The sequence below is a fragment of the Acromyrmex echinatior genome, chromosome 3 (genome assembly GCF_024713525.1).
Source record: "Acromyrmex echinatior isolate Ae372 chromosome 3, ASM2471352v2, whole genome shotgun sequence".
NCBI lineage: Eukaryota > Metazoa > Arthropoda > Insecta > Hymenoptera > Formicidae > Acromyrmex > Acromyrmex echinatior.
Window position 1 is genome coordinate 1514680 of NC_141854.1, and position 15889 is coordinate 1530568.

Sequence of the window (15889 nt, forward strand, 5' to 3'; positions counted from 1 at the left end):
CATGTTTTTAAACGCATAAATAGTTTACTCATATTAATTTTCCTATTTCTCTTGTATAATATTACTCTATTTAAAAAATGGCGCTTAACGTGTTAAGGAATGTGCGAATTAATCGAAAATTAATATTAATATAATAATTTTTAATAACAAATTTTTTAATCCATAAATAACTTACATTTATGTATACACTGTTGATATATCTTACAAATTGATAAATAATTATTTCCTTATCCTCTATTATTAATTTTTTATATGCATTTTTAACTTTCCATATATACAATTTTACATAATTGAATTAGTGCATTTATTCATTATTATCTATAACAAAACTTACAATTCCATAATTATGATAGTAATCTTTTTATAATTAATATTTACATGTTTTGGGATTATTCTATCTTAAAATGTATTGAATTTGGCTACTTTCATAATTTTAACGTATATGGGTTAATGGAAACATTCCACATACATTATTATAGGTATAATAAAAGCTTTATGTCTTTTGTTTCTTTAAATTTATTAGTACAAATTATTAGCAATTACATAATGTTTTCTAAATAATAAAACTATATTTTACATAAAAATTTTTGTACTAAATCTAGAAATATGTTATATGTATGTTGGAATTTTTTCAATACGTTACAAATTGTGCAATGCATTTATATTTTAATACTTTAATACTAGATTTATATAAATAATTAATAGTTTATTATTTTTGTTATTTTATTTAAATTTTTTTAAAAATATTTTTCAGAAATGGACTATATTTATCGTAAATAATATGCGTGATATAGTCACATGGTTTAGTCTGGAATGTGCATGTAGTTATTTTTATATAACATACAAACATCTTTCTTGCAGACAAATATCTAGATACTAAGAATAATGGGCAAGCTGAATCAACGCATTTATAGATCATCACTGGGCCTCCCCTGATAATATGCTGTATATCTGGTACATAATTTATTTTCATGATTTTATTATTCTTTTTTTTTTGTAACTTGATTTGATAATCAATTTAATCTGGTTTTATATAAATGGTTATAATTTTCTAATTTGTAATAGTTAATTTTTTGTATATACAGGATGTCTTACCGTATGGTGCATTTCACAGTATATTCTAGAGATAAAATAGAATAAAAATCCTAATATGAAAATGGAAATTAAGGCTACAATAATTTTTTGAATTATAAGCTAACTTTAACTGCTTATAAGTCAAGAACTATTTTATTTTTTATAGTTTCTGTTATTACGATTGGATTTTTTGGAATTCTAAGACGAAAATCTTAATACGAAAATATCGAGGCTAAATTTTTTAAATTACAAACTATCTTTAATTAATTATAATTCAAAAACTATTGTAGCTTCGACATTTTTGTATTAGAATTTTTTACTTTTAGAATACACTAAGAGTAGTGTACGGTGGTTATGAGACACTTTACATATATTTATAATTAAACTATTAAACTATTTAGAATTGCTAATAATTTGTTAACTGTTAAGAAAAACACGTATTGGCATATATTTTAAAAAAGATATGTCACACGTATTTATTAAATTATTTATTTTATAAAGATACGTCAATCAATACACAGATTAAATTTTGAAATGATTAATCAATATATTTTCATTTATATATATATATATACATTTTTTATATTATACACGAACTAATAATTATTTCTATTTGTAATTTTCATTTATAGTTATCTATTATTTATAACTATATTATATCTATTCTTAATTCTTGACCCGTGAATATTTACAAAATAATATCAATATCTTTTTATATCAAATAAGATTCAAATTTGAATATTTAATCTTTGAATTAAATCTTTAAAAAGATTTAAATTTATTTAAGAAATATATGTCAGTTGGTTTTAAAAAAAAATTTGGTATCTTTTTACATAATTAAATTATTAATATTTAAAACGCAATTAAATAATTAAATTGATTATCAATTATCATTTCATACTATTTTTTATATTGGATTTATTAAATCATCATATTTTTTTATGTGTTTTTTCTACAAGTACTTTCATCTTTCCTCTTTTTATGATTTATATTTTATAAGGATGCATGAAAAGTTTTCAACCCAGGAATATGAAGCTTTTTTTGTTATTTTTATTGTCTTGATTTCATGTTTTTCTCATGGATGTCATAAGTGGAAATGTAACTCACGAAATAATTAAAAGTTTTCTGTTATTCCTATTATTTAGACATTTTTAACAATTACAAAATTTATATAAGGGTCTAATTTAAATAAAATAATGTCTTTAAATAGTTAGACAATATGAATAAAATATATAGTTTAGGCTTGATATTCCTATTCCTAGAATTTACTTATTAATTATTAGAATTACTTATTAATTTATTAGAATTAATACTTACAAAATTGATTTTTACAAATATTTATTAATTGGAATGAAAAAATCATATTATGCAAATGTTAACAACAAAATTTAACATCAAAACAATGATATCATCTTTTAGACTGATGAAGCTTGCCTATAAATCTATGTGTAGAATATATAACTAATAGATTTATGTATATTTGTGGATGTATGTTATATGGACATGGTACTAATGCATGTATTTACAAAATTATATTGTAATTGGAATAGAGTGAACGCATAATTGATTTTATTAATGCAATTTAATTATATTGATTTGTAAATGTATAATTTTATTTATTTATATATTTTGCTTTACATATTTGTCAGTTTGGATAAATATAATATATTAAAAACTAAACAGGATTTCAAGATGCATTACGCACAATGCTTGATGTTGTACAATATTATTGTTGCTTTAAATTTTTTTATTACATGATAAATTTTAACATTTTTAATTATAAATAGATTATAGATGCTTGAAAAATTGCTAAAATATTGCTTATGTATATCTGTTAAGTCTTCATTAATGAATGTATATTAGTTGTGTGTGTCTATTATCTTTTTATTACTTTAGAAATCATATTATATGGTATTATATTAGGTGTTGGAATTAATTCGTAGCGTTTTTTAATGAAAGAATGTTATTTATTTCACATGAGCATTAAAAAATACATTAATGAAAGTACTTCCCATCACTTGTAAAACGCTACGAATTAATTCCAACACCTAATAGAAATAAGAGTCTTCTTTATATTTAATGTAAGCATTTAAATACTAGCATTTAAATGTTATTTTATAATTGGAGAAATATATGTGTATAATATGTATGTATATATTTTATATACATATATACAGAGTGAACCGTATGAATATCTCAACGTTTTACCATGGGAGTAAATTACCGACTGTAACGACGTAACTGTAAGAGAGAGTAAAATCCACGTATAAGAAAATGAAATATTCATCTCCTAGGGTAAAACGTGAGATATTTAATGGGTGCATTCAGAACGACAACCGCTCACTAAGCGCTCGATGAGCAGTTGTCGTTCTGAATGCACACATTAATGGTGTTTTCGGCCCAACCGAGTTTGCACCAACCTGAGTTGAAGTAATGATGTTTCGTGCTCTCCTATTGGTAGAGCGTGTAATGTCAACCAATAGCGAAGCATTTTCCAACCCAAGTTGATGCAAACCCGATCGGGCCGAAAACACTATAAGTTTTTTTCACTCTGCACACACACACACACACACACACACACACACACACACACACACACACACACACACACACACACACACACACATGAAAATTAACTAGTTCCTGTAAAAATATAAGAATTTTTCGAATAAAAAATAATGTGCAATCTTAATACAATAGTGCGTATGAATGTATATAATGTTTATCGTATATTTATATGCAGAGTAGAGTAATAACTTTTACCTGGAATTTCTTCTATTTTTAGAGATATAAAAATAATTATAAAATTGTATAATATCAAGTTGATTATAATATGCTAGTAATAATTTTTCTGTAAATGAAGAAATTTCGGAGAATTTAAGGTTGTCTCTTTTTTTTGTATATTATATGATTTTTTTACATAATTGATTTTTCTTATTCTGCATATAAATGTATATTAAAATACAATTGTTAAAAAATTAATAATTTACGAGATATTTTATATTTTATTTTAACACATTTTAGAAATACAAAATATATTGTAAACTATTCATTTTTGATAACTATATCTTAATACTTTTATGCACAGAATTATGAGATAAATCATTTGGTGTAAAGAAAATGTAGTTTCTCTTAAAAAGAAATTTATGCAATTTACAACATACATTATATACTTTTTGAAAAACAACAATGCATTTTATTTACATCAGTTGATTCATCTCATTATTTGATGCACAAAAATTAAGGTACAATTATAAAAAAATTAACAATTGACGAGATATTTTATATTTTATGTTAAAATGTGCCAAAATATTTCGTACTACTGATTTTTTTGCAGAGAATAACTATAAGAATATTAAATTTTAAAAGTCCTATAATATCATTTAAAAAATGGAAGTTAATGCATTTTCGAAGCGTTTTCATTCAGAAAAATTATTAGGTGTACAAATAAGTTTCCGCCGTTTTTAATCAAAAATTAAGCATTTATTGTGAAAGAACGATACATAATGTTTTATTGAAAGTATTGTCCATCGCTAGCCACTACTTTTTGCGTTTGGCACGAATCTTCATTCAATAATGCTTCCAATTCCGCGTCTTCGTACATTTTCGGCCTTCCGCTACGTTCTTTGTCTTCGACGTCAAATTCACCGTTCTTAAATTTTCGAAAGCATTTACGATAACTTCTCTCACTTAAGGCAGCCTTACCATATGCTTTTACAAGCAATCGATGAGCCTCAGTTGCAGATTTCTTCAAATTAAAGAAGTAAATCAAAAGTTCCCGCAAATAACGCTTATCGGCTCAAAACTCGGCATTTTCGCACAAAAAAAAATATATGATGCTGATACAAAATCGCTAGTATTTCAAGATTATGTTGACAGATGTCCAACCTTACGATATAATGTTTTACATCAGACAATTTTAACCATAGCTTGCTAGTGGCGCCGTCTTTTGTCAAACGGCGGAAACTTGTACACCTAATATTATTTGCATATTATAACTTTTTTGATACTACAACTTTTGTAATTTTCATAAAATATTTTCTCTAAAAGTAGTAGAGATATTCTAGGTGGACAAAGCTTCATTTTGTATATTTAACAGCAGATTTCTTCTATCTGGAATTGCATATTATATAATAAGATATATTGATAATTTATATTACTATTTTCAGGTGGAAGTCTTTCCGATTCAGTATGTATTTGCAACGACGCAGTTAACAGCGAATTACAAAATGATACAAATACTATACTGGAATTTAATAGACACGTGGAACCATCTGACTAGATTTTTGTAGGGTCTTAATAACTTTAAATAAGGTATGAATGTATTGTTACGAATGTACAGTATGATTCTGTCAAACATAAATATTGTATTTGTTTTTATGATGTAAAATGCTTATTGATACAAAGATACATGTATTATGTGCAAAATGTATATTTGCAAAGAAAATTTTCATATAATCATACGAGTACCCTCAGAGAGATAGTCGCAAGTTACCACCGTTAATAATATATAGTACAATAGATTTGCAAACAATGAAGCAAATAATGAATTAGAGTTTAGATAAAAAAAGAGAGAGATGCACTAAATTGTACAATATTTTTAAATGTTATATTTTTTAATAATTCGTATTGCAAATTTATGTAATGTGTCACGAAATCATCACATAATAGGCTCAAATTATATAAATAATCTATGCGATAAGGTTGTGTCAATAAATAATTTAGATAGTATAAAAGATACATATAAATATTAATTGAGTGAGTATAACACTGACTTTAATTTATCAGTATTTTCGTACTCTGCTTTAACATTAAACTAAAAATACTAATATTTGGATAATTTCTCTCAAGAGATATTTTCAACAATAGTATATAAATCTAATTTTTTATATATAAAAGTTGTAGCAATTATTATTATTACAGTTTGAATAAGTCAAAGACGTGTGTAGATACAAATATTTGAATATAATCATAAACATAATATTATATTTTTTCTTGAAACGTTAGAATATATATTTGGACATTTTTTTAGAAATAAAATATGTATTACAATTATAATATGTAAATTATATTACAATATACCTAATAATAATACAAATGTAATTAATGTAAATATTGTAAAACATCAGAATTAACTATCTTTTTCTTTCAGTGATATATTAGGTGTTGGAATTAATTCGTAGCGTTTTTTAATGAAAGAATGTTATTTATTTCACATGAGCATTAAAAAATACATTAATGAAAGTACTTCCCATCACTTGTAAAACGCTACGAATTAATTCCAACACCTAATAAAATATTGATTCTTTCCACATTTTTTAAATAAATGAGTCTTTTTCAATATTTATGTCTATAATCTCTTTACAAAGCATGTTTGAAGTATTTATATCTATATACATATATGTATGTATGTGTGTATGTATGTGTGTACACACACACACACACACACACATATATGTGTGTGTGTATAATTAAACAAAAATATCATATTCTGTTATGTAAAATGCATCTTAAGATATTATTAAAAGTTATAAATAAAATCTATAAAAAATACATATACATATAGATATATGTTTTATATTTTATAATTAAATATTTAACGCCTATATATCTATATAAAAAAATTGATATAAGTTATTAAAATTGATAAAGTTGATTCTTGATTAAGTAAAATTATAAAATTTATATTGAATTATTAACTTTGTTTTGGGAAATTGAAAAATATGAAACTTATTAAACTAGACATGTCCGAAAAAATATAATTATTGCAAGCTTTTATTCAAATTGTATTTGATAATTACAACTAAGTAAACCGTATAATAAAAGTTGAACCACATGCATTTTAGCGCAAGATAGTATTTATGTATAAAATAGTAAGTAGAGTTTGTGTGTGTGTGTGTGTGTGCGCGCGCGCGCACCCGCGGATTATCCAAAATTAATTTACATTTGATGATATTTTGATTATAAAAAAAATTGTATTTTGTTACACATATTAGGCAAATAAATTCTTTTGTATACACATATGTGTAATAATATAACAGTTATGTATTTCAAGATGTTTAAGAGAAGAGAAATCCATCTCTTGAATCCATCTCGCGAATAATAATTTTATATATAAATGCTATTTATATACAATAATGTTATTTATATACAAATATTTTTTTCAATCATATTGTTTTATTTTTATTTTTTACAATAAAGATGAATATACAATATAAGAAAAATATAAAAAAATAGTGTAAAATAAAATTAAAAAAAAGTAATGTAAAATAAATTTTCTGTTTTTAAAAATTAGCAATATTTTATAGAAGAAATTTCAATCAATTTTAAAAAATATATCATTTTTGCAGAATCTTTAAAAAAATATATTATATATTTATTTTGTTTTTCATATTCATTGCGAATATTATATTAATTGATTTTTCTCTCACGATGCGTGATATGTTAACCCTAGATCGTTTGATCCTTTTCTTAAATCACCCTGTATATACTGAATACATCGCAGCATCGTATAATGTGTACCTACAGGTCGCGGTTCCGATCACAAATAAGCAGGCGAAGCTGGTATTTTTAATGGGAAGTCGAAGACTGCCTGAATAGAATGAGCTATCGGAGAGGGAAGCGACACTCAGTTTCTTTGATCAATAATGAAACTTCTCTTCGCCTTCTCTCTCTCTCTCTCTGTATCTTTTTCTTTCTTCTCTTTCTCGTTGTCTTTGCTCTTTTTCTATTGGTCTCTCGCTTTCTCACTCTTACGCATCTCCCTAGTCGCTGTCTTATCTTATACATTTTTAACCCTTACTTCGGCCCCCGCATAGACAAGGAGAAAGACTCAAAGCGAGAGAACCAAGTTTTAACAACCCTTAAGATGTACCCCCAAGGCCACCGGTCCTCTTTCCTCTAGATAATCCACTCGGCAATCCATTCGCGCGTGAGCCTCTATGGAAAAGGACTTGGTAGCCTGCATACTTCAAGGAGTTGCTTCGAATACGATGAAACGAGGAATTTGGGTCTCCGAGACTTCTTTAGAAGTCAATATAAGAATATTAAGCTTCATTTAATACAGGGTAAATATATTGCATTTATCGAAAACTCTTTTAAATATTCTTTGATGCGTTCGCAATCGATTTAATCTTAAAAAAAAATTGAGGAATAAATATTATTCTTCACATATCTTTTTCTGACTTTAAATAATCATTTTAGCAAGTAATATTCACATAGTAAAGTTTTTGTTAAAGTAAGCTTCGAAAAATATAATTTTGCAGAGTCTATTAATTATATATATTCTTAAAGCGAAATTTCTCAAATATTTATTTTCTACATTAAAGATTTCCGTAATTTCAAGAAGGAATCGATTTTAAATTGATTAAAGAATTTCTCAATTAAAATCTGATGAGAACATTCTGTGATTATAATGTGACAAGATTAAAATATCTATCTGTGTATAGATATTTAAAAACAATATAATTTAATAATTTTGATTAATTTGAACATTCTTTGTTCCTTTCTTGATTATGGAATCTTTTTGTTAAATAAATTTAATTATAACATTTTGCAAAACATTTTATTTTGTACATATAAAGATTTAAATTTAATGTGTGTGTCAAGAGATTATCTTTTAGTAAAAAAAAATAATGAAGAAGCATTACGAATAAAGTTAATAGGAATTATTTTAAATTAATACGTAACATAAAAAAAATGTAATATAAGTATATCCAATGTATAAAATAATAATATAGAATATCGATATTTGTAACTTTACAATTTTTCAAACTTTCGCTCGTGACGAGCGAAGCTATTGAGCAAGGTCGACTTTTCGTTGTCTCTCCACAATTTTTCTGAACAACCCCGTGTCCGATGATGAGGACAGTGGAACATGAAACAACGTCGAGAGAGGGAATATCAGGGTGAGGCTGGCACAAAGAAAAGCATGATGGGGGCGGGGAATGAGGAGAGATTGCCGCGGTGCGGGATAATGCTTAACAAGCCGACTTGAAAGGACAGCCGCCATTTTGAGTCAATACTTGAAAGTCTTTGCTCATTAAGAATATTTTACGTCTACCTTCCACACGCTACCGACATCGCTGTTGCCTCCCTACAACCAGCGCCATCTCCGCTCTTCTTTCTCGTCCCCGCGCTAGGACTTTCTTTTTCTTCTCGTCCTCTCTTGCCCTCGGCTTCGAGAGTCGTTTTCCTCCTCCTCCTCCTCCTCCTACTCCTCCTCCTTCTCCCCTTCCTCCTTTTCTTTTTCATCTTTCTCCTTCACCTCGCGCAGGACGGCTGCAGCCTCCGAAGATGGAAGTTATTTACGCGGCACTAGGAGCACGCTTCACCATCGCGACCCCGTAGCCGACCCTCATCCCCGACGTTTCGATCTGGTCTCCCCTTTGCCACGCTAACACGGTGCCCCCGCCTCATCGCCCTCGCCCTCGCCCTCGCCCTCATCAGGCATGCAGCAGCCACTGGGCAAGGAAGGGTGGCCAGTGCCAACCCCCCATCCCCGTTTTCTCAACGAGGGATGGAGAAATCTCCGACTTTGCTATGGGGTCCACCTTCGCGCACCCTTCCAGCAACGATGGGTAAACACCGTCCCATCTCGCGGCGTTTTTCCTAATTCCTACCCAATTTCGCTTTTAGCATTTCAATTTCTACCTTCCTCCCTCTCTTTCCTCTTATTTCCCCTGTCCGCCGCGTCGGAATGACGGATTATCGTCGGACGAGCGAGGGCTCGATAGGGAAGAATCCTGTGGGCGGAATAGATGACGAAAATGACGAATAGCTGCATACGATGGATGAATGTTTATCACGAATCTGGAACAAGTCTTTCAGATTCTAACGTAATAGCAATTTTATCTGTTGATAATAATGATAATGTGCACTATTACATTGTCTTGCATGAGAAACGATTCCCATTTTATAACTTTTGACTTTTATATATGTGAAATAGTCACGCGTGGAAAGAATAATAAATTTTTTATCTAATAAATCCTTGTTACAAATGTAAAACACACAATTATATTTGGAAATATTTTCAATATAAAAATATAAGATAGTTGCTATTTATGAATCTAGAATAAGTAACTTCAGATTCTTCAAATTGTACAAAAAATGTTGACATGTTATTAATATTACACTGTTAGAAATATAAACACGAGCTTCCTTTACATGTAAATGAAACTCATGGTTATGAACGAAATTAATAGTATGAATGATTTAATTGAAAATTAAGTTACAGTGGTTACTTAAATGAAATGAACGTGTACATTAAATTTATGAAATTTAATATACTTCTAATAAATTTTCATGAAAAATACATTAAATTTTAATTACTTGTACACAAATATATATACATATTTTTTAGTTATAAATACATTAAATTTAATGTATTAGGTGTTGGAATTAATTCGTAGCGTTTTTTAATGAAAGAATGTTATTTATTTCACATGAGCATTAAAAAATACATTAATGAAAGTACTTCCCATCACTTGTAAAACGCTACGAATTAATTCCAACACCTAATAATATCATGAAATTAAATTCAAATTGTATAACTTAAAAGTTAATAAAATTTAAAAATATTTCTAACAGTGTATAGATACGTAATGTGTACTAAAGTGTGTATTGAAAATCATATATGTATATCTAATAAGTTCACAAAAAGAACGGTTTTGCTTAAGTATCTAAAATTTTATCTAAATATAGATCGGAAAATAATTTTGTTAAATCATTAAAATAATTACGTAGAATGTTTGCAGTTATCTACAGTTATATATATAATATAAAATAATGTAGATAATTATTTGAATGAAAAAATAGTTTTATCTAATCTTTGTCTAAATTATCAGATTATCATTACGTACGTATTATCTCTATCTTTATCTTAAATAAAAGAAATTTTATCTTTTTCAAAAACGACGATAAAGCCAAGAAACAAGCATTAATATCTTTCTTAAATTTCGTATGCGTAGGATTTTGAAACGTAGGATCTCCTTTTTTATAACACACGGACATTTATGTTTAATGTTGTTAGATCATGTTCAGTATTTGTTATTCTGAGCATAATTATACATATTTCAGCGTTGGCGCCTTCTTTTTTATCTACATTAATAAAAGAAACTCTCTACATTGAAATAATTTCGTTTAGAACATAAAGAATTAAATTTTTACTTTTTTATATGTTAAACAGATTTTCTTCAAGTATAAAGTTCGATCTACGTAAGACGCGGAATGTGAATCGCAAATAGCAAGCTTATTGCGCGTCAGCCAATCCGATACATCAATTTTAAAAGTGACACTTCGAGATTGACTGATGCAACATGCTTGCGACCTGCGTCTTGTAGTCTGCATCTTATGTAAATCGAGCTTAATATATCTTACTATCATCAGAGCCAACTGAGCGTTTAGAAAATAGATATGTGCTATACAGAAATTGTTAGACAAAACATTTGAAAAATTTTTGTTTTTAAGAAATATAGATTTATATTATAAATGAAAATATGAATTAATATTTATTGTTTCCATATTCTCTAAATTGTTTTGCGATATTTTAATTAGTTAAAATCTACACGATTAGATAAATTAAAAATGATAAAATTATCTTTATCTTATCTATATAAGATGCTTTTTAATGTAATTTATTTTATCTGTGTTTAAATAATTTTGTATTATCTAAGCGAAACACTGAGAATGCTTGAGTTTAAGTTGATGACAATGATAACAGTGCTATAAAAAGTTTTAACATTCTAGCAATCAGTTTACAGTGTCCTACACAATTATTTTTAGATCTGCAGTATTTAGCTAAATGTTTAGATATTTCAGCAAAATTATTTTTTCCATGTTGTTTGCAATATAAATGTCTGGATATAAAGATTTTTAATATATATGAATCTTAATATATATGAGTTTTAATATATATGATATAAATAAATAAGGGTTATAAATTTTAAACAAGCCAGTTGAATGACTAATAATATTCATATTGTAACTGATATCAAATTCACGGTACGTTTCGAACTTTTAATTAATTGTTAGTCTTCTTCAATCGTGAAAAATTATAATAAAAAATAAGATACATGAGAATATAATTCAACGCATGAGAGCAAATTATCATAAATCATATTTTATAATTTGATCACTTATTTAAATCGAACAAAGTAAAAATAGAAAATGATTCTGAACCGAATTATAAGAGGCTCATTTCTAAGATGTTACACGTCAAGGAACAAAAAAGTGGCATCCATCTAAAAAAGGATATGGAATTTCTTAATGAGATTCTCTATTTTTATTTATCAGACTCGATCTCTAACAATAAGATATAAATAGCATAATACACTGTTATTTATTTGGAAAATATATATATTTCTTTCTTTCGACACAAGTTTATTTTACTTCACTATTATTAATCGTACGAAAAACATCTGTTATCTTATTATTAGATACATATATATTTCTAATATTTCACAATCCAAGTTAATAATTATTTATCCATTTTTATAATAAAAAAATAGTTACTCGATTAATGTACAATTTTTATCTTGCTGTTTGATCTATATGTATATTTAGAATTTAACTTTTCTTATCTAAATTTGGACATTATATGCTGCATCTACACAAGCAACTTTAATCATATTTTAATTATATTAACTCCACCCGTTTCTCGCTGATGATTGAGGAATCGGTTTTGACATATGACATTAATTTCATCGGTTCGAATCATTTAAGTTAATTTGCTCTCATGCGTTGAATTATATTTTTATGTATAATTTTTTATAATTTTTCACGGCTAAGAAAGACTAAATAAAGTTCATAACATTTCGTAAATTTCATGTCAGTTACAACGTGAATAAATTTATATTATTAGTCACTTAAAACTGGCTTATTTAAAGTTTTCGTACACGAATGAATGTTTATATATTTTTAAACATAAAGAAATAATATAAGAAAAATATTATAACTTGTAGATAAACAATTGATCTATTAGTTAAAAAGCAGTACAGTACATTTTATTACGGTACATTTTAATCTTTCTGTTAGTGCACGGGTACATATCTGAGTACCAATTTTAAATTAAAATTAATAAAAATTTTTTATTATTATATTTTTAGCGAAAAACACAGTAGTAAAAAGGTGAATTGATGGAAAGAGGTTGCATTGATGGAAAAAGGTTGCATTGATGGAAGAGTTAATTATTATACTTATTAGCAGTAATTGCAATAGCATTACATTAAATAAAATGTTTTAAAAATGGGCTTGTTATCATCCCTTATTACACTGCATATATTTCGCTGTGTTTCATATTCATATGTGTCAAATAATTCACCGTGTCCAGGACGAAATAATTTCCTCGTCACAAAACGCTTCCGCTAGTTACGGGCAATGATTCATATCCGTAACTGTGCCTCGCGTAGAGCGCTTTTTAAATCGTCATGAGGTTTTTTTCGGTTTTGTCTCCCCGCGAGTCCGCGCCGGAAAAACAATGGAGCGCGTGAAGACGGGGGTTAGCGTGGAGCGGGGATAAAGGGGTGACTGCGAAAATAAATCAGGCCTGTACCGACGCGGCGACGTTTCTCGTTCAATTGTATCAACTTTAACCCCTTCATTGTCTCATTTTTTTCTCGGCTATCGTTCTGTTCTCGCGCGCCGTTTGACCGGATTCATTCGACCCTCTTCGTTCCTTTCTCCGCGATGTTCGCAGCGAACCAGGTTCAAAGTTTGCCCGTGCGAACAATCAGCGCGCACAAATGGAACGTTCGAAAGTGCATACACACACACACGCACACACACACACACACACATATATATATGTGTGTGTGTGTGTGTGTGTATTATAATAAGCTGTACAGAGACAGAGCGCGAGAGAGGAGAGAATGAAACAAAAACTGGTCTCGCTATATAAAACAATAGGGGGTTCCTCCGACAGGGATGTGAGAAACATGAGCGAAAGATCGGGAGAGAGTGATTGGGAGAGAAAGAGAGAGAATGTGTAAGCAGCGAGAGACCAAAGAGGAGCAGCAACCCTATCGTGCGCGGTGCGCGGTGTGTGAAATTCAAGAACCTGTAGCGCCAAGAAGAACAAAACGCGCCAGTGCCAGCTGTGCGGTGCATACGTTATTAGCGCGCTGCTCTGTCTTGCTTAGGTCGAGCTGCACCGGCACATATAGTCTGGATTAACTAACTTTAGGTTAGCAACCGATCGCTTCGATAAATATAATTTGGGACCATCGGGTTTGGCTTTCATATCTCTCTTTTTTGAGACCACGAATCGTGGTACTACTAGTAGCGATGTAAGTCAAATAACAAGTTACTTGCTTACCCTTTCATTACGTTTGATAAAGGTATGCAGGTAATTTGTTACTTGAGACACTCGCCTACCTATTATAGTTTCGTGTAAATTTAACACGAGGAATAAAATCGCCTCTTTTAAATTAGCTTAAAATATGCTATAAAAAATGTATACTGATGTAATTAATTATTTATAATGATGATATTAGTATCTTTGATGGAGGACTAAAGATTTTATATATATATATATATATATATATATATATATATATATATATATATATATATATGAGAAGAAATAAAGTAGTTTTAGCTGCAATTTGGGAGTATACATTGTGAAGCTCGTTGTAAATGATCTGTAATTTGCTTTAGAACTCAAGATCGAATTTTATCTATGATTTTGCATGTGTATATAAGTATCTTGATTTTTAAATATTTTTTTGTATTACATAACATATAAGATTTTAAATAATACAATATAATAATTATAATAATTTTCAAATCATATTAGAAATTCATGCAAAATTAAATTTTAATTGTAAGAAACATGATAAAAATTAAAAATATACTATACTTAATATTCAACAGGGTTAGCAATCAGCGTTAATTCTCGACGAATCTTCGCATATACGTGGCATGAATACTTGTTAAAAATTCGACAGACCAGTAAGACTTCACGACTCACGTACCAATGACACACGTGGTATTGGCAATAAGAAGCTCCTTTTACATTCTCTCTCTGCCAGTGGTTTCTTCCCCTCGTCTCTACCCTCTTGCCTGCTGCTTCGCGAAACAGGTTCTTTTCTATTCGGGCCGCCTGCTATGTAACTTATTGTTTTCATCGAAAGGTGAGGGCCGTCAGAAGTGGTCCTTCGTCAAGTGAGAAAAACGAGACCGCGAAGCGCGTTCTCATAGACGATGTCGTTGCGATTATCATACGGACGCCGGTTTTATTGTGCGCCCATTTCTTTCGCAGTTTCGTCGCGACGACGAGAAGCGGGATCTCCGACGACGTTCTTTTTGCGAGGAACGAATTAAACCCTTCATCCAGCGACAGCGTGCGATAGTACGTCAGCGGAGACTGTTTTTGTAAGAAGATGGGTACATGATACTCAGTAAGGGGGGAGGCGGGGGGGGGGGTTATCATTGCATTATTGAGCATTGTAATATTTACATTTATATACGCTTATAGTCATCGTCAATGTTTTCCTGCAATTTTGAGAAAAATTATCTAATTAAAATTTTTTAATATTTAACATTTAATTTATTCTTAATTAAATCTTGAAATATTGAACTCTCTCTCTTCTGAAATAGAATTATCTTGAATTTAAGTTGTGTCGTATATCTGTAATTTACAAATTTAAATTTTATAAAAAAATTTTTTATGGTAAATTTTTTATTATATAAAAATTATTAGCAGTTTATATTATATATTATTATAGTTAAAAAAACGGGCTTTACATTTTTAAACTTAGAAAAACGTTCTTCAAGATTTGACCTTTGTGCGACATTTAATTGAAGCAGCTTTAAAAGC

General features: G+C 28.6%; 1 protein-coding gene across 5 annotated transcripts in view; it reads left to right on the forward strand.

Annotated features, from left to right (window-relative positions):
• The window catches only part of spin (lysolipid transporter protein spinster), a 13687-nt gene extending 6594 nt beyond the window's left edge, over positions 1 to 7093 (forward strand). For 4 of the 5 annotated variants that reach the window (XR_015544633.1, XR_015544634.1, XR_015544632.1 and 1 more), the window contains one exon: positions 5244 to 7093. Coding sequence is in view for 2 of the 5 variants with exons in the window: in XM_011054232.2 (XP_011052534.1) it covers positions 5244 to 5356 (113 nt within the window). In the remaining 3 variants the exon portion in view is untranslated. Of the gene's footprint in view, positions 1 to 861; positions 955 to 5243 lie in introns of all 5 variants that reach the window. The other variant, XM_011054233.2, reaches the window with a different exon arrangement.
• Positions 7094 to 15889: the final 8796 nt, after the last annotated feature.